General features: G+C 43.6%; 1 protein-coding gene across 2 annotated transcripts; it reads left to right on the top strand.

The window, feature by feature from the left end:
* Positions 1-4,234: 4,234 nt before the first annotated feature.
* Positions 4,235-5,729, top strand: LOC133896234 (uncharacterized). 2 transcript variants are annotated; one of them, XM_062336796.1, is made up of 3 exons: positions 4,235-4,514; positions 4,593-4,673; positions 5,375-5,729. In XM_062336796.1, the coding sequence occupies exons 1-3, from the start codon at positions 4,305-4,307 to the stop codon at positions 5,561-5,563; spliced, it is 480 nt and encodes a 159-aa protein (XP_062192780.1). In that variant the 5' UTR covers positions 4,235-4,304; the 3' UTR covers positions 5,564-5,729. The 2 variants fall into 2 exon arrangements, with proteins under 2 accessions (XP_062192780.1, XP_062192781.1); XM_062336797.1 differs by lacking the exon at positions 4,593-4,673.
* The last annotated feature ends 15,386 nt before the right edge of the window (positions 5,730-21,115 follow it).

Genomic DNA, 21,115 nt, shown 5'->3' with positions numbered 1-21,115 from the left:
TCTTTTTTAAGCCCCAAGCTCGGTCAATTAGAAATAAGATTCCTTGATATGATGATGGTGCTTCTACCTTCCAAAGTTCATGCAACCTTGAAATCTTTCAATGCCCTGGTCGGTGCATTAGCCCTCGAGGTGTTCGTGAGCTCTCAACGGAAGAGTATGAGGTTGCTTTTCTATATATTTTGACAAATATGCTAGAGATGGACAAATTCTTCAAGTATGCACACTTTGAATCTACAAACTCTAATTTATTTTCCATATAATTTATTGGCAGTATGCTAACTTACTTTGTTCCCTTAGATAATTTGAGAAGGAACAATGGAAGAGCCGAATTAAAGCAAAACCTGAGCAGCTTTGTGACTTATGGTTGCATGGGTGGAAGAATAGCCGTGGGAAATACGGGTCTAATTTTTTCGATTGGTTCAAAGAACAAGTATGTTGCTGAAAATTTTCACATTAAAGTAATGTAGCCATTTGAATACTCTAAGAACTAACATATCATACTATTTTGAACTTGCAGTGCATGAAGTTATGTAGTGTTGATAATGCCTTGCATGAAATATCTTATGGATTTTGCAGAATAGTAACCAGCTATGGATGCTATGACGTGAATGGATATAGATTTCATTCAGAGGCATATGAGAGAACTAAATCAATGTTAACAACGGTTAATAGTGCTGTTTGTGTATCTTGCCTTGATGATAACAACAATGAGTTGGAGTATTATGGTGTTATTAAGGACATCATAAGAATAAAATGGGAAGGAGGCTTGCAACTAGAGATGATTTTATTTGATTGTTATTGGTTTGATCCAACACCAAATGGAGCTAGGCGTACTGAGAAGTTAGGGTTGGTGGAGATTAAGCATACTTCTAGACTTTCAGTGTTTGAACCATTTGTCATGGTAAGTCAAGTTAAACAGGTTTATTACTTGCCTTACGCCTGTACGGCCAAAATAGATCTAACGGAATGGTGGATTGCATATCATGTTTCTTCGCGTAGCTATATTCCTTCAAATGACATCATTGATTATTCAAATCCTCCTAATGGGCCAACACAAGAAATATCATTCTATCAAGAGGATGGGCTGCCAGGAACTTTTGTCGTTGACTTAGGGATAGATCTAGACAATATAATTTCAATTGTCTCAAATGAGATAACGAATCCAGAGGATTTGAAATTTCTATCCAAACTGAATATTAAAGCGGCAGATGAAGAAGATATGGCTGATCAAGATACCGATGAAGATGATGAAGAGGATCAAGATGATCAACCTGAACACCCACCTTATGACCCAAATGATTTTTGACTTATACTCTTATATGGAAATAAAATTGTGTTGTATGTATGTAATGCTCTAAATTTCCTCCAAGCTTTATTTACATGTCCTTCTATCTCTGTAGCATCCAAGTTTATGCCTCTTACTGTTTCTTGTCACTTCTCATATGATTTAAGTTGAAGTTCAGTGTTGTTAAGTCATTCCTCGATTTGGTCACTTTGTTCTAGATGTTGGGGTTTTATTGGGAGAGCGGGGATCATATCTACTGGAGTTTACATTACTCTTATGCTATATATGAATTTGGCTATTGCATTAATTTATGGTGCGAGATTCTAATGACTAAGCACTCGCAGATAGTTAAAGGTGAAACTACCATTTGGCTATTGCATTAATTTACATGTCCTGAATCTTTTTTTTTTTTTTGCAATGAGCTTATAATTTTTTTGGTAATGCAGGAGATGCAGGGCCTTCGACACGAAAACTTGCAGGTAACCTGCGTGCAGCCACTGGCGGGAGCTCCCAAAGGAGCGATGCTGACAATGTTGACTCCCAAAGAGTTGGTACTAATGGTGCCAACTCCCAATTGAGTAGTGCTGCTAGTGGTGATGACTCAAATGATGGTGCTATTGGTACTACACGGGCCAGCGAGGATCCTCCAAAAAGAGGGAGAGGGAAGAGGTGTAGGACACAACTGAGATTACCTCCACGTGATGGGAAGGTTCAGCTAATTTCTAAGGGTTCTAGGTAAGTATAAACATTAGCTGGAGCAAGAGCTAAGCTTTTCAAGGACCAGAATGGGTCATGTTCCCTCCTTCTTTAGAGAATTTCTTAATTAAACATGAACTGAGCACTGTTTTCTAAGGACCAGTTTACTAATGTTTGATGCCAGCCTCAACTCTCGGATAGCTTAAGCTTCATTGTCTTTGTTCCTTTGAACCAAAGTTCCAGAATTTGATTATTCCTTTTTCATAAAAAGGGAACTTATACGATGGAAGTATTATGTTTATAGCTTAATTTCAAGTTCATATGTACCTTCCTGGCAGAACATGGATTGATTGATTCTTTGAGCACACAGGAAATAATTTGATAAGAGTGAATATGCTTGTTAATTGTGAAGAGCCAAAGTGCTCGATAACCTGGGTGTCTGGGTTGCTGTTTTTATATTGTGGTAGTTAGTCATATATTGTTTTTCCCAACCATAAATCATGTAGCAGTGCTGCAGTGGTCAATTGAATTTGTGTATTCTGCTTTATATTTCACGTATCTGGTACAACAGGATATATATATTCCACACTGAATATATATGCTAAAATTGCAAACTAACATTTGAAGTTTATATGCTAACAGTCAGTTCACCTATGCCAATTACAATCCTAAAGACTACAAGTATGGCTCACAGCTTGGAGTAATCCTCAAACGGCTATACTCGGGTATTATCCAGATCCATGATGAGGAAGGCAGAGTTGTTGATACACATCCGGTATTTTCATGGAGCGATTATTTTTGGAAAAAGAATGAACGTGGAATATCACATGCCAGACTAGTTAAGTATGAATTCTGGGTAAGAAAACTAACTAGCTTGTATCTTTTGGGTTCTGAAATTTGAGTGGACATATCTGACTTAGTTGGTTTTCACATGTGCAGAGTTTGTTCTCGGTTAGGCGACAAGATATGAGAAAAGCTGACCATAATTTAGAGACCTATCTAGTTAAAAGAGTATCTGATATGATGTATTAAGCCCGCTTGGATGCTGTCAAATTGTACTTTTCCAAAAAGTAAGAGGACTGCGATGACAAGTGAGCACGGACCATAGAACTTACAGAAGAACAATACTTAACCTGTAAGTTTGATTGGTGCAGTAAGGAAGTTTGGACCAAACTCTCCCACTATTGGACCACTGATGAGTACAAGGAAAAGAGAATGAAAGCTCAAGCATCAAGATTGAAATCTGAAGATGTTGCTCAGAACAGAGGTTCAAGGCCATGGGAGGAGACACACCAATTGCTGGTACGAAATCCTTGTGCTTTCCTTGTCGGTGAATATATATGTAGCAGTATCCTTGTGCTTTCCTTGTCATGCTCAATCGCTCTATAATCTGTCCAATAAACTGAATATGCAACGAAGTCAATTTCCAAACCTACAAGAATTAGCCAAGCCTTGCGAATATCATACTTATCTCTCTCCATAGCAGCAAGAATCTCCATGCCCCTGGTGGAAAGATCCTTCTTGGTGAAAACACGGACCAAAGCCACAAAAGTTTCATGTAAAGGGCGCACACCGGAACTTAGTTCCCTTCTAAGAGGTTGCATCTGCATTCAGAAATGCAACATTTTAGTAAATCCAATGCTCTACTTCAGTACTTCTTAGTGTAAGCATGTCCTTGTTTACTTTTCAAAAGTAGAAATTATCAAGTCAATGCAAGAAAACACTGCAGAGATAATTAGGCAACAGCTACATAACTAAGGCATGTCAAGTGTAGCTTCAGCTTAGACCTATCATTGAAATAAGCTAGAGCCAAAGAATCAACTTATTTATAGGTGTATGTTTAGTCTGAAGCTGCCAAAGAGAAGCTAAACTCAGTGGTGGTGACTTATGGGCTTTTATCCCTCAGAAGTTATAAGCTAAGTTGAGATGTTAGCCTATTGCATGAATATTCATTTTATATGACGAGTTTGTTCTGTCCTCTAAAAATATATGGCTATCTTGTCCATTATAATTTATTTATTGTTTGATGGTCTTATAGGAACATAAATTTGGCTATGAGAAAGCTGACACTCTAAACACATATGCTATAATGAAATCTGGGATGAAAAATGTGGACAGCAGTGGAAAAAGTGCTCCAATCCGCAGCCAGATAGCACAAAAGTGATTGGTACATTCTTCATGCTTAGTATTCTTTTTAGATGAGTTTTTTCCATTCTTTGTAATTTTGATATTTTGTTTTTAGGATGAGTACAAAGCGGGGGCAAAAACAGATGAGAATTCACAAGAATTGGATGTGAAAGTGTTATACTCCATAGGACATGGCATGCCTCATGGCCGTGTACCAATAGCCAATGGTGTTATAGAAAAGGCTGACATTCTAGCAGCTGTGAAATCCAATAATGTCCACATATCCAAAATAGCTCATGGAAGTCTAGTCGAAGAAAATGAGCAATTGAAGGAGACGAATGAGCAACTGAGGCAGACAAATGTGCTCCTCATGGAGGAAAATAGTGTCAATCGTGAGCTGATCCTGGTAATATCTATTTCTTTGCTTCCAACAATCTTTTTAGTCTTGTACAACTTTGGTTATTTGCCTACTTTTCAATTGCAGAGGTTCTATGCGGACTTTGAAAAAGAACCACCTGCTGATCTGCTAAACCGTCTAGCCAATATTGATCCCCGTCATCATCAGGTCAGAATGCAATCCAGCTAGCAGTTCTACGGTCAATAGATTTATCTCTTTGAACAGTCCTAGTAATTTACTGGTAATAGCCCCCAGAATATTCTTAAATACATGCACAACAAAAAAAATGATATCTTTATGCTTACCAAACTCCCATCGTGCCCACATATCCAAATGCATACATGGATCAGAAGAGAGAGTCATGCATGTACCCTGCATATCAAACACAAAACCACCATGATCAAATGCCTAATCTTAGTTTGATTTTTGAACAGCCACAGGGGTATATGTTTATGATCATCATCATGAGGAAAATGAGAACTAGGGTTTGTAACACTAAGTTAAGCTGAAGAAATAGGTCTAGCTGTTATATGCACAAGATTAGCTTAGATGAAATCCAAGCTAGATTTTTTTTTTACTAAAAGATTTCCACGAGCAGCTAGCTAGCTTGTTATTCCTATCTGGAACCTTTGATCTTGCTATTTTTGCTAAACAAAAAATTGTCTGTTATTTTTTTCATTTCTTTTGATCCTAACTTCCTTGGAAGATGCAGAATGAGGAAAAGACTAGCTGGGGACCAGGAAAAGTGACTCGCAGCACTTTCCCTGAATTATGAATCTCGAACTATGACTTATACTAGTATCATATACTATAATGCCGCAGTAGCACATATGTACAAAATTCAAATTGACATTGTGTTCTTTTTGCAGGGGACAGGTTCATCACATGCAGCCACTGACCCAGACGACATGCGCAGCAATGGCAATGACCTGGACGACTATGGTGACGATGAGGGCAGCGATGACGTCTATGGTGATGAGGGCTATGATGGCATGTATGGTCGCGATGAGATGGATGGTGGATACAATAGTGATGACTATGGATACAATGGATGGTGAATGTCAAACTGGATGAAGCACCTGATGCTTTTGGCCTCTTTTTTGTTCAGGCGGAACAGATGCACCAGGAGTACTTTTGGTAACTAGTGACTAGCTTCAGGTTAACTTAGTCAACGAACCTTTTGATATTTTGGTAGACTTAAACTATAGCTACTGTGCTTTTGGGTGCTGGAGTGGATGTGTACATGTGCTGAAATGATATCTTTGGAATGGATATATACACATATATTTGTGGTTGTTGCTCGAATGAGTGTGCATGCTGTTCTTGTGTACAATTTGCTCGAATGATATCTGTCCATGTGTGCTGGAGTTGATTGTGGCTGAGGTGTATTTGCAAATTGTACTGTGACTGTTCCTGTGTCCTTGTGGTTCTAACCTGAAAACACATTTTCCTGTGGGTGAGGAGCCTTCTTCCTGGCGGTGCAGCTGGACAGGGAACGAATACTTTTTGTGGCGGGTCATATATTTTTCCTGAGGGTTTAAATGGGACACGGAAACATGTATTTCCCTGGCGGTTTGGAACCCACAGGAAATAAACAATTACCCTGGTGGTTTTGTACTGCCAGGAATCATATTCCTGTCGAATTTTCGTGTAGGTTGGCCGTCACAAATCCGACTTTGAAAATCTGACGACACAGGATATTTCATGAGGATCATCGTCATGAATTCCTGTCACGAAATTATTTCCGGGCGGGCACCCGCCAGGAAATAAATATTTCCGTGGCGTCAGTTCCGTGAGTGATTTTGCCAGACGGTTGACCCATGGGAATAATTTTCGTGGCGGTTTTCATTATTTTCGTGGTGGTTTGAAACCCATGGGGAAAGTCTGTTTTGTGGTAGTGAAAGTCAAATAAGTTGACCAGTGACGTTGGTTGCTCGTTTTGCTACTAGGACTGAGTCTCTGTTGCTGACACCAAGTCCCCGTGCTCATCGGGCCTTCGTTGCTTCTCCCCATCCAAGTCTAGGGAGTTTTTTTATTTTTATATTTTTTCAATTAAATATTTAAATAAATAGACTCTTGGGTCAAAATTTGCAGAAATAGGCGTCTACCGTCTTGGGTCACGATGGCAGCGCCACCCCTTACTGCCCTCTGAAAGGGTGGCTGGGGCTAACCGCCCTCTTAGAGGGCGGGTAGGGAGTAATCGCTCTCTGTGACGGCGGGTAGGCCGAGATATGGTGAAAATTGGTTTGTTTTTTAATTTTACGTTTGTATTGCTCAATATTAAAAATAGTGCACATTCGTTTGGTGAAAAATATTTGAAATTGATATGTTGCAATTTTGGATCAGAATGGTAAAAAAGTGGCAAATATGGCAACATGGAGTAGTGATATTTTGAAAATTCTGGATCATTGTAAATTTGTCGATATTTGATGTAAAATTATATCAATAATTTTTTAGTGACGTATTGTAGGGAGGATGCAAAATCTAATTTTGTGTCCTTTCTCAAGGCAGCGGGACCTGCCGCCTTAGCGCGACGGACCCTCTCCCGCTTCCTTGCCCTCTCAGCTTAAGCCGCGGTATGGTCCTACGTTGCCTTTCTCATGCGCTCCTCTTCCTGCCGCTTCAGCCATAGTTCCTCTTGCTGTTGCTCTTACTCCCAGCGTGCGTAAGCTTCCCTCCTCCACCGCATGTTCATGTCGATCTACCGCTTATGGTCTTCATTTTGCTCAATGTCGAGCCATTCAATGAAATCACAGATAGGTGGAGGAGACTGAACAAATAAAACAAGATGAGAGATTAGTAAAATAGTGCATGAAATCGGGAACAAGATGTGGAAAGTGCCACATGACTGATCTATATCGCTATACCAATGGGTACTCATACGGTCCATGTTAAGGCTTGTCGTATTGGTAGTTGGCACACATGAAGAAGCGTAGGCCATAGGTGTAAGAGAGGTCCTGGGACTCGCGAAGCCTACAAAGGTCGTCATAGAAGCACATCGGAGGTTTTACCCCTGGGAGATTAAAAATCCCCCAATGTTTCTTGGGTGGGCTTGGTGGAGCTAAGGAAGGCATTGCAGTTGAGAGGGATGAGAAATGAGTGGTGTATCCATGGATGAAGGTGGGGTTATTTATGGTGGCGGAGGGCAGGTGCATGGAGTGAGTGTATGGGTTTGGCGAGAGGCTCGAGCATTGGATTCCCTATTCAAGAATGGAACAGTTGTGGCATTGATGCTAGGCAGAGATTCCATGTGTCAAGATACATATGGTTTTATTTAATTTATGGTTAAAGCTCTCCTGTGTGATCACTTCTTGTCTACAGTCTGCGCCAGGATAGAGGTGTTGTCATTTCATGGTTAAAGTTGAGTCGTGTGGTTACTTCGTGTCTACAGATTACGCCAAGACAGAGGTGTTGTCATTTCAAGGTTAAAGTTGAGTTGTGTGGTCACTTCTTGTCTAAACCTAGACTCCCGACAGAGGTTTCGAGTGGTCACTTCATATATAAGTAGCTTTGTAAGAAATACTTTTCTAAGTCTATCGTGAACAGTTCATACAAAGCCAAGGATGATAGAAAGTAGCGTGTGGTCACGTTGGATTAAGAAATGCAACTAGCGTACGGTCACATTGGAACAAGAAATGCAGTTATGACATGGTAAGTAGATCATAGAGAGTAGACACGTCCGAATATGTAAGAATAGTTCGCTAATCGAAGATGCATATGTAAGTTACAAAAGCAAAGGTACAATCCTACTGTTGTCTCCCACACTGACGTCGACCGGTCCCACCATCATGGTCCTGGTGCCGCTGCCACTGGTTCGCCCTCACGTGGCCCCTAGAGTAGGTCAAGGCATCGGGTGGACCAACCTGCTTGGTAGGCCTAGTAGGGATCAAAGGTGTCGAGGCCTCCTCCTGGGTGTGCTATGTCCGAAGTGGAGCACTGGGCAGCTAGGACTGTGCGAGGACGTCGTAGTCCGGTGCGCCCCCAAAAAAGTCCCTCACGAGGTCAAATGTGGGGTCTGGCCCAGGCTGATCCTCCTGATTTACTGTCTAGGAAGCAATGACGTGGCAACACTCTCTCTAGGCCTATAAGCACTCATCACTTACTACTCTTGTGTTTAATTGCCTTGAATAATCACATTAAGTACTTTGGTAGCTTGGATGTTGTCACGGCCCAGAGTTTCTAAACATGTAATTAAGTGCTAATGCGCATCATGAGCATCATTTGTTTTTGTTTTGGGTAGTATAGACATGCAATGTGGATTAAACCGAATTTTGTTAAACTAGGTTTAACTGATGCGTTGTGAAGCATCTCCCAAAACTTCTATGGAACATAGGGCTGGTGATAATTTTAGAAATTAGTAGATGACAGGAGAAGAATATAAATGAATTTTTCCAAATTTTTGGGAAATATTTAGAAGGCATAAAAATTATCACAAGTTGGAAAAGGTTGCATCTTTAAACAAATTTTATTCAAAATTGGCTCAAGCATTCTGGGTCAAACAAGTTCAAATGGGTTCCTTATGAATTTTAGTTTCAAACAAAATTCGTTTTACCAATTTTGACCCTTGGGAAGGCATTCAAATGGATGGCTAAAGTAGTGGGGATATTTTGCATTGCCGGCACTGTTCACGGCCCCACCTGTCATCCCCTTCGCACGCGCAGCTCGCTGCTCCCCCTTCTCCCGCTCTCACAGAGCACGCGGCGCCGCCCTTGATGACTTCGGTGGCCAGGCCACGTCGCCGGAAACCAGGACACAACGCTGCGTCCTTATCCTCCCCTCCCTGCCTCTGCTTTCCCTCTCTCTTTCCCCTCTCGCGCGGCACCAGCGAGCATAGAGAGCAGCGCAGCGCTGAGCGAGCAGAGCCGCGGCCGCCGGCCAAAAGCGCGTGCCACCGACGTGTTCCGCCGAGCCCGAGCAGGGTGGAGCATCGAGGGAGGTCGCCAAGGCCCTCCTCTGCCGTTTCCCCTCCTTCCCCGGCCGTTTCCCGCACGGATTGGAGCCGTCCGCGCTTTCTTCCCCAACGGCGGCAACCGAGCTCCGCCGTCCTCCGTCGACCTGCCACATCCTCGCTTCTCCGGCCCAACCCGCTGCACGGTGAGCTTCCCCATGCTCCTGTACACCTTATGCGCATGCTGTTTTCCCTCCGTCCCGTCACCGGCGCGTGCGTCCGCGGTGGTCGAACCGTCGCCGCCTCCCCGCGCATGCCGCCAGTCGTGCCGCCGTCAAGCTCGTCGGCCGGGAAGCACACCGTTAGGTCCACGTGCTCGCGTAGAACTCGTAGGTGTGCTCGGCCGGGCTTATTACGCCGCTGTCTAGCCGCCGGCAGCCTAAACCGAGCCGCCGCCGTGCCCGTTCCGCTGTGCGCCGCCGCTCGCCGTGCTCCGGCCGTCGCCGGCGTTGACGTGTGCCCCACCGTAACCGTGTGCTCGCGCTAGTGCCATTTCCGCCCTCGGCCGAGCTGTTCAGGCTGCCGCTCGCCGCCGGCAGCCACCACAAGGGCCGTCGGCCGTCCGCCAGTTGCGCGCGCGCAGCGGCCGTGGGCTGATTTTGACTTCGATCAAGGGAGCTGGGCCCACGGTCAGTGGCTCTGGCTAGGTCAGTGCCGGTAGAAAAAAGCGTGGGTCCATTTGAATATTAGAGAAATTCGGAAATTGCGAAATGAATATCTGTTGAGTTGATAAATCGGCTGAAATCTTGAAAAATGCATAGGAAATTGTGTAGAGCTCCAAAATTCATGAAACAAATTTTGTTGGTTTTTTTATGATATGATCTATCCATTAAAAATACCAGTGGCCATGAAATGTGTGCTGTGAATTATTGAATTAATGAAATATGTCTAGGCTTTGATAATTCATAGTTAAAGTTTGGTATTTCCAAAATTGATGAGTCCAATTTTGTTATTCATGTTTTAATACTCCCTGTCCAGAAAAAATAATCACCCACATGTTAGGTGTTGTTACAATTCTATATAGGGTTAAGCTTAATTAATCCTAGAAGTGTTCAAATGTTTAGCAGTAATCCCATTTAAGAAAAATCTTCGATGCTTTAGAACTCGTGCCCCGATGATTTGCACTGTTATCGCATTCTATGGAGCATCCTTCATTTCATAACATTCATATTCATTGCATTGCACGCGTGATTCTTTTAGGGAACTTCGACCCGGCGAACGAGGCGAACGAGGCTATCCCCGGAGGTTCCCGCAGTGGTGATGGTGACTCGGGTAGCTATGAGTAGCAGCTAGGGCAGCAAGGCAAGCATCGTTCATATTGCACCGTGTCTACTTGAAAATTTAATATGTTATCTACGCTTACGTATACATTGCATGTGTCGGGTACCGAGTTGGGTAGAACCTATGCCGATGCATTATCCCATTTCGGTCACGTGTCATGTGTTGTTCCTAGGAGCCTAGTGGTGTCGTCGAGGTCTAATTATAGTTCGCTATGCTTAGTGGTACTTAGGCTTTCCGGTAGAAGTCGACGACGGCGTCCACCGTTGTCGCGAGCCTAGGGCTTATTACTTGTTCACACTTGTGGTTGTGTTGAGGATGAGTCGGTTTGGTGAGTGGTGAGTTGAGACGATGTGTGGGCGGTGTTAGGGGTGTCATCTGCTCACGAGGAGTCCTCAGGCAGTTCGGGGAGGGAACCCGGACACCGTGGATCGCTTGCACCGGTTAAGCACCGACCGTCGGTGTAGTCGGCTTTAGCACTTACCTTACTCACCACATGCTGATATAATGGTAGGCGAGCTGATTACCTTCGCAGACGTGGTCATGTGGGCCTCGTCATAGACGGTGTGAGTCCGGTTTGAGTCCGGGCTTTTAGCGGTATTTATTTGCTCGGGGAGTAGTTCTAATACCGCCGCGTCGAGCTATGGTTGATCCACATGGTTGGGCCTGGTTGGGAAAGGTTGTCATGGGTACCCCCTTGTGTGCATCTTAGCGGGTGGCACAAGCCGTATGGTCCCTGTGTCGTGTGGGTCCAGGAGTATCCCCCTGCAGGGTGTATAATCAGTTTGAACTGCCGTGCTCTCGGTCATGAGCATTGCTATCGCTTATCTCCACCAAGCGACCATGTTTGGTCGTAGAGTTTCGATGTGGGTTGTGGCATGGTTGGTTTGGGTGGTTTGGTCGGTATGTGGTCGGTGGTTTTGTGGTAATGGTTTACTTTTATACACTTGTTGTTTGTATATCTGTTCTGATCAGTTGGTTGGCAGGGTTTGAGTCAGTGGTTGGTTAAGTCAGTTGCTTACACCTAGAGTCTAGGTTGCTTACCGCTTAATGAACTTAAACATGTCTTAATCCTTGCTACAGCTTTAAATGCATGATCCTTGGAGTCGAGAATATATATATACTCATACTGTGTAAGACTTGCTAGTACCTTCGTACTAAGGGGTGCTACCCTTAAGTTGCTTTCAGGTTCCCAGGTTGGCGAGGAAGAGGCAGTGTTCAGCTACTTTGTGCCTACCGATCAGGGTGGCGGGCAGGAGTAGCACCTTCTACTCCGAACTCCGGCGCTTTTGGTATGGAGCCTAAGGGCATATGGCTCCATACTCTTTTGTTGTATAGGTTTATCTTCCGCTGCGTAGTTGTTGTTGTTCCTCTTTTGTTGTAAATTGTGGAAGCAGTTGCATATTTAAGTATTGTAATACAGCTTAATTACTTGCTCTCTATTAAACTGTGTTGTGATATTTGAGTTGGAAGGCATGTGTTCTGATCCTGAGCACAAAACACGTGCCGGGACTACCAGAATGGTATTCTGGTTAATCGTCGAGGTTGTGATTATGAACAATGATCCTCCTGATGATTAATTAGAATACTATTTGGACGGTTCTTCACAGCTTGGTATCAAAGCCTGGTTTAATTTAGTAGCCTAAACATAATTAGTGCGTTGTTTAGTAAGTCGACAACTCCACCTAAACAACCCACAATTTATGTTTACGCCTCTTCATATTTAATATGTATTAAACTGCTATCGTTTATGCCCCTAAGTTAAAATGCGTATTATGAGTGGCGTTTATATGTCTTATACCACATTGTTTCGCTTTCGACCCTGCATTGGTTCATGTTGAGCATTGCATCTTCGGCTTTGCATCGTCGGAAGGTAAGGTACGACGCTCGGTGGCGGTTAATCACCGAGGGCTCAGCCGGATGCGAGGCAGGGGCCCGGCGTGTCCCGTACGGCGATCCGTATGGGAAGTGAATACGCTAGCGATAGCGTATGAACATCCACCATGCGATGGGAGACATGGTCGTCTACTCGTGTGGTGATTACACGAGATGTCCCGTAGGGTCTACGGGAAGTGAATACGTCGTTGTCGACGTATGGATTGTCGCTTGTACGGCATGTGGTACAAGGGCCATTCGCGCTCTTACCCTTTCTAGCGCGAAGGGTACGTTCTGGATGTTATATACTGCCTGTGATTTTGATGCTTGCAGGTGCGGTTCTTATTTTGAGAAAGAAGCGGTAGCTAGGTTCGAGCATGCATCATTTCATAGCATTCATGCATGCATTTATACTTGTTCATGTATTACGGGATTCTAACAGTATATCCGGCGAATGCATTGTGCTAAGTCGGAATTTGACGTTTCCCCCTTTTGTTTTACATTTCAGAATGGTTGTTACTCGGCGTGGTGGGGAGGTCCCGGAGGGTTCCGGTCAGAACAACCCTCCTCCACCGCCGACCATGGCGGATGTGCTCATGCAGATCGAGCAGAACCGCCAAGCGAATCACGCTCTCCTCTAGACGAACCAAGCGCTCCTAGAGGCTCTCGTGCGCAACGCGGCTCCCCATGGAGGAGGTGGGGCCATGCGCCGAGATGACTTCTCGGACTTTTTGCGGACTCAGCCGCCGGTCTTCTCGCGAGCTGAGGATCCTCTGGATGCTGATCACTGGCTCCGGACGATCGAGCAGAAGCTCGCCCTTCTTTGCTGTGAGGATCACGAGAAGGCGCTCTTTGCCGCCCATCAGCTTCAGGGCCCGGCGGGTGCATGGTGGTCCGGCTTTTTGGCCATGCACCCCGCCGATCACCGCGTGTCATGGGCGGAGTTTCGTGAGGCCTTCCGCTCGTTTCACATACCGAGTGGCCTCATGGAGGCTAAGAGGCTGGAGTTTGAGGACCTCAAGCAAGGAGGTCGGGCGGTGATGGAGTACGTGCAGGTGTTCAACCACCTTGCACAATACGCTACCGAGGAGGTCAGCACGGATGCGCGCAAGCAGCGTCGCTTCGTGAATGGCCTGAACTCGAAGATGCAGGACCGGTTGTCCGCACATAAGTTTGCCGACTTCAACGAGTTGGTGAGCACGTCGATCACGGTGGAGCTCAAGTATAAGAGCCACCAAGAGGAGAAGAGGCGGAAGAGGGGTTCCTCGTCTTCCGTGGGCGGGAGCTCGCAGCGCGCCCGCACTGAGAGTCAGCCTCCACAGTCTCAGGTGCCGTCGGCTGGCTACCCACGACCGATGTGGTTTGTACCACGTCCTGCGTTCTCCGCTCCACAGGGCTATTCGATGTGTTGAACTTTGTTCTGCCTCTTTGCACTGTTCATTATCCAGTATGTGCAATACATTGATCACTGGACCATCTGGTGCTTTGATCTTCAACTTCGAAGCTGCAATCTTCTTTGGACAAAATGCTCCGTTGTGTATCTTCTTTGATCACCGGACCTTCCGGCGAGGTTTTCAGGCCTCTCTCCCCTTTTATCAAATATGCTCCGATGAGTTTAACACCTAGAGCACCGAACCATCCGGTGAGTCAAATCTTCCCGAAACTTCTCTAATTCAGTCCAACTTTGTCCTGACTGCGGTGACTTCTTCATGTATTGCATCTATGAGACCTACTAACATATATTCTTGACAAATATATTAATTCCATTAACTATATTATCATTAATCATCTAAAATCATAATCATAATTTAATAAAACCATTTTCGCTACAAGTGTTCATCCATCTGGATTTTAATCAGAGGCGAATTATGTTACTAGAATGCATGACTGAACTATTAACCTCAATGCATCCATATTTTTGGTGTGCTTGCTTGCCCTGCCGAAGCTAGTACTGATGAACAGTGAACGGGTGTCCATCCATCTAATCAGAAGCAAATTATGCTACTAGAATGCATGACTGAACTATTAACTCAATGAGTTGTAAGTCGTCAGCAGAGATTCTTCGGTACGATCACAAGATCAATAGTGAAACTGAGAAAGAAAGGATGTCCATCCGTCTATCAGAGCGCCGCTGACATGCATGCACCATGTGTTTCATTTGCACAAATCGAAGTAATGACGTGTGTTTGCAATAAAAAGAGAAATTGCTCTGGCCACGTCTTGACAGGTATATATTGACATGCAATTAGTGTGAAATTTGAAAGGAACTGCTCTTTGTCGAAACTGGTAGAGCTATAGAATTAGGTTGGCAGCTAGCCCCTTTTTTTTTAATTTGCATGGTACCTACTATGTCAAGTGTCAAGATTTTGCATGATATCTGTGATAGTAAAATTCGGAACAATTGGACTCTAATTAATTAGCGCATGCATGTGTTTTCAGTTGAAGCATGCATGCGCGCGGCTGTGTTGCTTGCAATAGGAGGTATTTCTCCTTCGTGAAGGAAAGGCCTTTTCGTTGTCAAGGTTAGGGCATCGCTGATCTCGCCAACGTCTCCATTGCCTACCTCGCCGCACCCTTTCTCACTCCCCTCAAGCCCATCGCCGATCCCGCTGCTGTCCCCGTCGTCTACCTCAGCTGTATTGACCGTAGCCATGCTGTCCCGCTCCATACCTCACTCCTCTTGGGCCTATCGTTGAACTCACTGTTGTCCCCATCTCCTAGCGTGGCCACGCTCACCACGGCCGTGCTGCCCAGCTCCTCATCTCACTCTCCTAGGGCCTTATATTCTCCTATAATATATAGTAAAATTTGATTATGAAATAAATATTATATTAAAAATAATTTGAAATACAAATTTATTGAAACAAATTTTATATATTAAATATGTATATTTTAACTAATTGTTAATTAAAATTTATAAAGTTTGGCTTATTCGAAATAAAACCTGCCTTATATTCTTGAACAGATGGAGTATATGGGTACGAAGACGAGTGCAAAAAAAAAAAGAGCGTTAGACGGGAAACAACCGAGTACACAGTAAGTAGATTAGGTTTTAATTGGGAGTAATAAACCAACTATATATGGTCAAGTGTCAGGATTTCGCATCATATATATTATAGTAAAATTTCGCACAACTGGACTCTAATTAGTTAGCGCATGCATGCATGCTAACTTCCTAGCTACTTACTACTGAGCTAACATGCATGCATGTGTTTTCAGTTGAAGCATGCATGCGCGCGGCTGTCTAGCTTCCAAGAGGAAGTATTTCTCCCTCGTGAAGGAAAGGTCTTTTCTTAGTCAAGGTTACCGCAATTCAGGTCCTATTTGGTAGAGCTCTGGGAGCTGATTCTGCTCTGGAATCACTCCCAGCGCTGCTAAACGGGCTGGTCGGGGAGTGATTCTGTTCGGAAATCACTTCCCTTTTTTATAGCGAGATGGGAGCTGAAAAAACTAGCTTCCACATGATTTCCGACCGATTCTTCTCGATTTCAACACAATATCCTCTCAGGAATCAATTCCACTGCTAGCATACTAAACGATTTTACAAACAGAATCACTTCCACCACAGAATCACTCCCACCCTACTTCCACCACAGAATCACTCTCACCACAGAATCATAGCTCTACCAAACGGCCCCTCACTTGCCAACACACATCTGCCTCGTGTTATGTGCAAACCTCATGAAGGAAAGGGTCATGTGTCTTGACGTACATACCCTTGAGAACGGTCATTGCCTTGATTTTTTTTAAATATTTTTTCATTAGAAAATTAAAAAATAATATCTAAAATCTGAAATTTGCAGAAATAGATGTTTGTCGGTATGTAGAGTATCGACTAGGGACCTATCGACACTCCTCGTGCTAGCAGCCTACATGGCTTGACGTGGTAGTGGGCCATAGGGCCCGTCGGCACACGATGTGCTGATGGGTCCCTAGGTTCATGCAAACAAGTATGTCGGCAGCGATATTGAAGTCGACAGGCCTGGCGGCAAGCGGTGTGCTGACAGGGATATTGGCACACCGAGTGCCGACAGGCCTGTCGGCACACCGCTTGCCAATAGGTAATTTTTTAATTTAGTTAGTTTTTGTATTGAACTGTTTTTATGTGAATAAAAAATATTTAATGGAAAATTGTAGTGAAATACAACACAATGGTATAATATTGAACTGTTTTTATGTGGATTTGTAAGATGGAAGTTTGAGATGTGGAATACGACACCTTCTAGTATGTAGAAAAATGACCGAAACTTGAATTATTTTGTACACTACTGCAGAAAAAGTTATCACTGCTGATTTTTTTGACATTTTCAAGGTAATTTTTGTTTGTGATGTTTTGCATATTTTCTAGAGGCAATTGGATGTGTTCTTACAGCCACATTTTTATTTGATGATGGTTGCTATGAAAACATGGTATGGTTCGACTGTTTGCAAGTTAAATTGGCAGTAGTGTTGCTTTTCTTTGGTTTTGGGTCTGATTGTATATGGTTACATGTATATATGAGCTTGAGGGTTACTTGTGTAAATTGAAGTGATAGATTTTTTAGATCAGAGGAACTGCCAAACCATTCATTGGTTGTTTGCTCGAATTATTATGTATGACACAGATGGTGTGCTTAAATCAAATAATGGATTCCATTAGGCACTAGTGTCCATGCTCTGACAATGCAAATGACAAGTTTAGGAAGAGAGGCTAAGCTTAATACAATGACTCTATCATCCCAATCTGTTCTAACGATTCATACTACCTGCAATCTTACTAATTTTTTAGTGATTAGTCGATTAGCAAATGATCTCTATATGCATTGATCCTCTTCTTAACTTGCTGGAGAAATCTTAGATTAGCTGTCAACAAAAAATGTGTATCACTGATCCGCATAGAAGATGAGTTTACTCATGTACTCAAAGTCAAATAAGTTGACCAGTGACGTTGGTTGCTCGTTCTGCTACTAGGACTGAGTCTCTGTTGCTGACACCAAGTCCCCGTGCTCCTCGGGCCTTCGTTGCTTCTCCCCATCCAAGTCTAGCGAGTTTTTTTTATTTTTATATTTTTTATTAAATATTTAAATAAATAGATTTTTGAGTCAATATTTGCAGAAATAGGCGTCTACCATCTTCTAAAAGGGCTGCAGCCCTTTCAGAGGATAGTAAGGATGGCCACGATGGCAGCGCCACCTCTTACCGCCCTCTGAAAGGGCGGCTGGGGCTAACCGCCCTCTCAGAGGGCAGGTAGGGAGTAATCGCTCTCTGTGAGCACGGGTAGACCCAGATATGGTGAAATTAGTTTGTTTTTTAATTTTACGTTTGTATTGCTCAATATTAAAAATAGTGCACATTCATTCGGTGAAAAATATTTGAAATTGATATGTTGCAATTTTGGATCAGAATGGTAAAAAAGTGGCAAATATGGCATCATGGAGTAGTGATATTTTGAAAATTCTAGATCATTGTAAATTTATCGATATTTGATGTAAAATTGTATCAATAATTATTTAGTGACGTATTGTTGGGAGGATGCAAAATCTAATTTTGTGTCCTTTCTCAAGGCAGCGGGACCTGCCGCCTTAGCGCGACGGACCCTCTCCCGCTTCCTTGCCCTCTCAGCTTAAGCCGCAGTATGATCCTACGTTGCCTTTCTCATGCGCTCCTCTTCATGCCGCTTCAGCCATAGTTCCTCTTGCTGTTGCTCGTACTTCCGGCATGCGTAAACTTCCCTCCTCCACCGCATGTTCATGTCAATCTACCGCTTCTGGTCTTCATTTTGCTCAATGTCGAGCCATTCAATGAAATCACAGATAGGTGGAGGAGACTGAACAAATAAAACAAGATGAGATATTAGTAAAACAGTGCATGAAATCAGGAACAAGATGTGGAAAGTGCCACATGACTGATCTATTCGCTATACCAGTGGGTACTCATACGGTCCATGTTGAGGCTTGTCGTATTGGTAGTTGGCACAAATGAAGAAGCGTAGGCCATAGGTGTAAGAGAGGTCCTGGGACTCACGAAGCCTACAAAGGTCGCCACAGAAGCACATCGGTGGTTCGACCCCTGGGAGATGAAAAATCCCCCAATGTTTCTTGGGTGGGCTTGGTGGAGCTAAGGAAGACATTGTAGTTGAGAGGGATGAGAAATGAGTGGTGTATCTATGGATGAAGGTGGGGTTATTTATGGTGGCGGAGGGCAGGTGCATGGAGTGAGTGTATGGGCTTTGCGAGAGGCTCGAGCATTGGATTCCCTGTTGAAGAATGGAAAAGTTATGGCATTGATGCTAGGCAGAGATTACATGTGTCAAGATACATGTGTTGTTATTTAATTTATGGTTAAAGCTCTTCTCTGTGGTCACTTCTTGTCTACAGTCTGCGCCTGGACAGAGGTGTTGTCATTTCATGGTTAAAGTTGAGTCGTGCGGTTACTTCGTGTCTACAGATTACGCCAAGACAGAGGTGTTGTCATTTCATGGTTAAAGTTGAGTTGTGTGGTCACTTCTTGTCTAAACCTAGACTCCCGACAGAGGTTTCGAGTGGTCACTTCATGTATAAGTAGCTTTAAAGAAATACTTTTCTAAGTCTGTCGTGAACGGTTCATACAAAGCCAAGGATGATAGAAAGTAGCGTGTGGTCACGTTGGATTAAGAAATGCAACTAGCGTATGGTCACATTGGAACAAGAAATGCAGTTATGACATGGTAAGTAGACCATAGAGAGTAGACATATCCGAATATATAAGAATAGTTCGCTAATCGAAGATGCATATGTAAGTTACAAAAGCAAAGGTACAATCCTACTGTTGTCTCCCTTATTGACGTTGGCCAGTTCCACCATCATGGTCCCAGTGCCGCTGCCACTGGTTCGCCCTCACGTGGCCCCTAGAGTAGGTCAAGGCATCGGGTGAACCAACCTGCCCAGTAGGCCTAGTAGGGATCAAAGGTGTCGAAGCCTCCTCCTGGGTGTGCTATGTCCGAAGTGGAGCACTGGGCAGCTAGGACTGCGTGAGGACGTCGTAGTCCGGTGTGCCCCCAAAGAAGTCCCTCACGAGATCAAATGCGGGGTCTGGCCCAGGCTCATCCTCCTGATTTACTCTCTAGGAAGGCAATGACCTAGCAACACTCTCTCTAGGCCTATAAGCACTCATCACTCACTACTCTTGTGTTTAATTGCCTTGAATAATCACATTAAGTACTTTGGTAGCTTGGATGTTTTCTCAAATGTGTATGCAATTTCTCTAGACTCCAGTAGCATACCACACCTTCAAATGACTAGGTGTAGAAGTATTTATAACCTCAAACCCGCGTACTAATCGTTAACCCAACGGCTCAGAAAAGTTATTAACACCGAATAATTCGGTGAGAACACTAGTACTAACATTGGATAATCCGGTGAGTACACTCTCACAAACTAGCCATTGGAACTCCAATCAAGCCTTTGTGAATATCGGATACACCGGTGTATACTTTGTCTCCATCACCAGACTATCCAGTGAGTTTATTCTTAGCATACGAGCTAACCGCATCCTCTCTATGTAAATTACACCGATGTAAGCATCCGGCGCACATCACTTCATCACCGGACTATCCGGTGAGTTGACTTCAGCCAACTGAGCCAATGCAACCCTCTCTGAAAATAATGCTCTGGTGCGTACAGCCTTTATCACCGGGCCATTCGATGTGTTGAACTTTGTTCTGCCTCTTTGCACTGTTCATTATCCAATATGTGCAATACATTGATCACTGGACCATCTGGTGCTTTGATCTTCAACTTCAAAGCTGCAATCTTCTTTGGACAAAATGCTCCGGTGTGTATCTTTTTTGATCACCGGACCTTCCGGCGAGGTTTTCAGGTCTCTCTCCCCTTTTATCAAATATGCTCCGATGAGTTCAACACCTAGAGCATCGAACCATCCGGTGAGTCAAATCTTCCTGAAACTTCTCTAATTCAGTCCAATTTTGTCCCGACTATGATGACTTCTTCATGTATTACATCTATAAGACCTACTAACATATATTCTTGACAAATATATTAATTCCATTAACTATATTATCATTAATCATCCAAAATCACAATCATAATTTAATAAAACCATTTTCGCTACAAGTGTCCATCCATCTGATTTTAATCAGAGGCGAATTATGTTACTAGAATGCATGACTGAACTATTAACCTCAATGCATCCATATTTTTGGTGTTCTTGCTTGCCCTGCCGAAGCTAGTACTGATGAACAGTGGACTGAACTATTAACTCAATGAGTTGTAAGTCGTCAGCAGAGATTCTTCGGTACGATCACAAGATCAATAGTGAAACTGAGAAAGAAAGGATGTCCATCCGTCTATCAGGGCGCCGCTGACATGCATGCACCATGTGTTTCATTTGCACAAATCGAAGTAATGACGTGTGTTTGCAATAAAAAGAGAAATTGCTCTGGCCACGTCTTGACAGGTATATATTGACATGCGATTAGTGTGAAATTTGAAAGGAACTGCTCTTTGTCGAAACTGGTAGAGCTATAGAATTA

Source organism: Phragmites australis, chromosome 16 (assembly GCF_958298935.1).
Source record: "Phragmites australis chromosome 16, lpPhrAust1.1, whole genome shotgun sequence".
NCBI classification, from domain to species: domain Eukaryota; kingdom Viridiplantae; phylum Streptophyta; class Magnoliopsida; order Poales; family Poaceae; genus Phragmites; species Phragmites australis.
The sequence above is the reverse complement of the archived record's forward strand: the minus strand, read 5'-3'. Positions and strand labels throughout refer to the sequence as shown.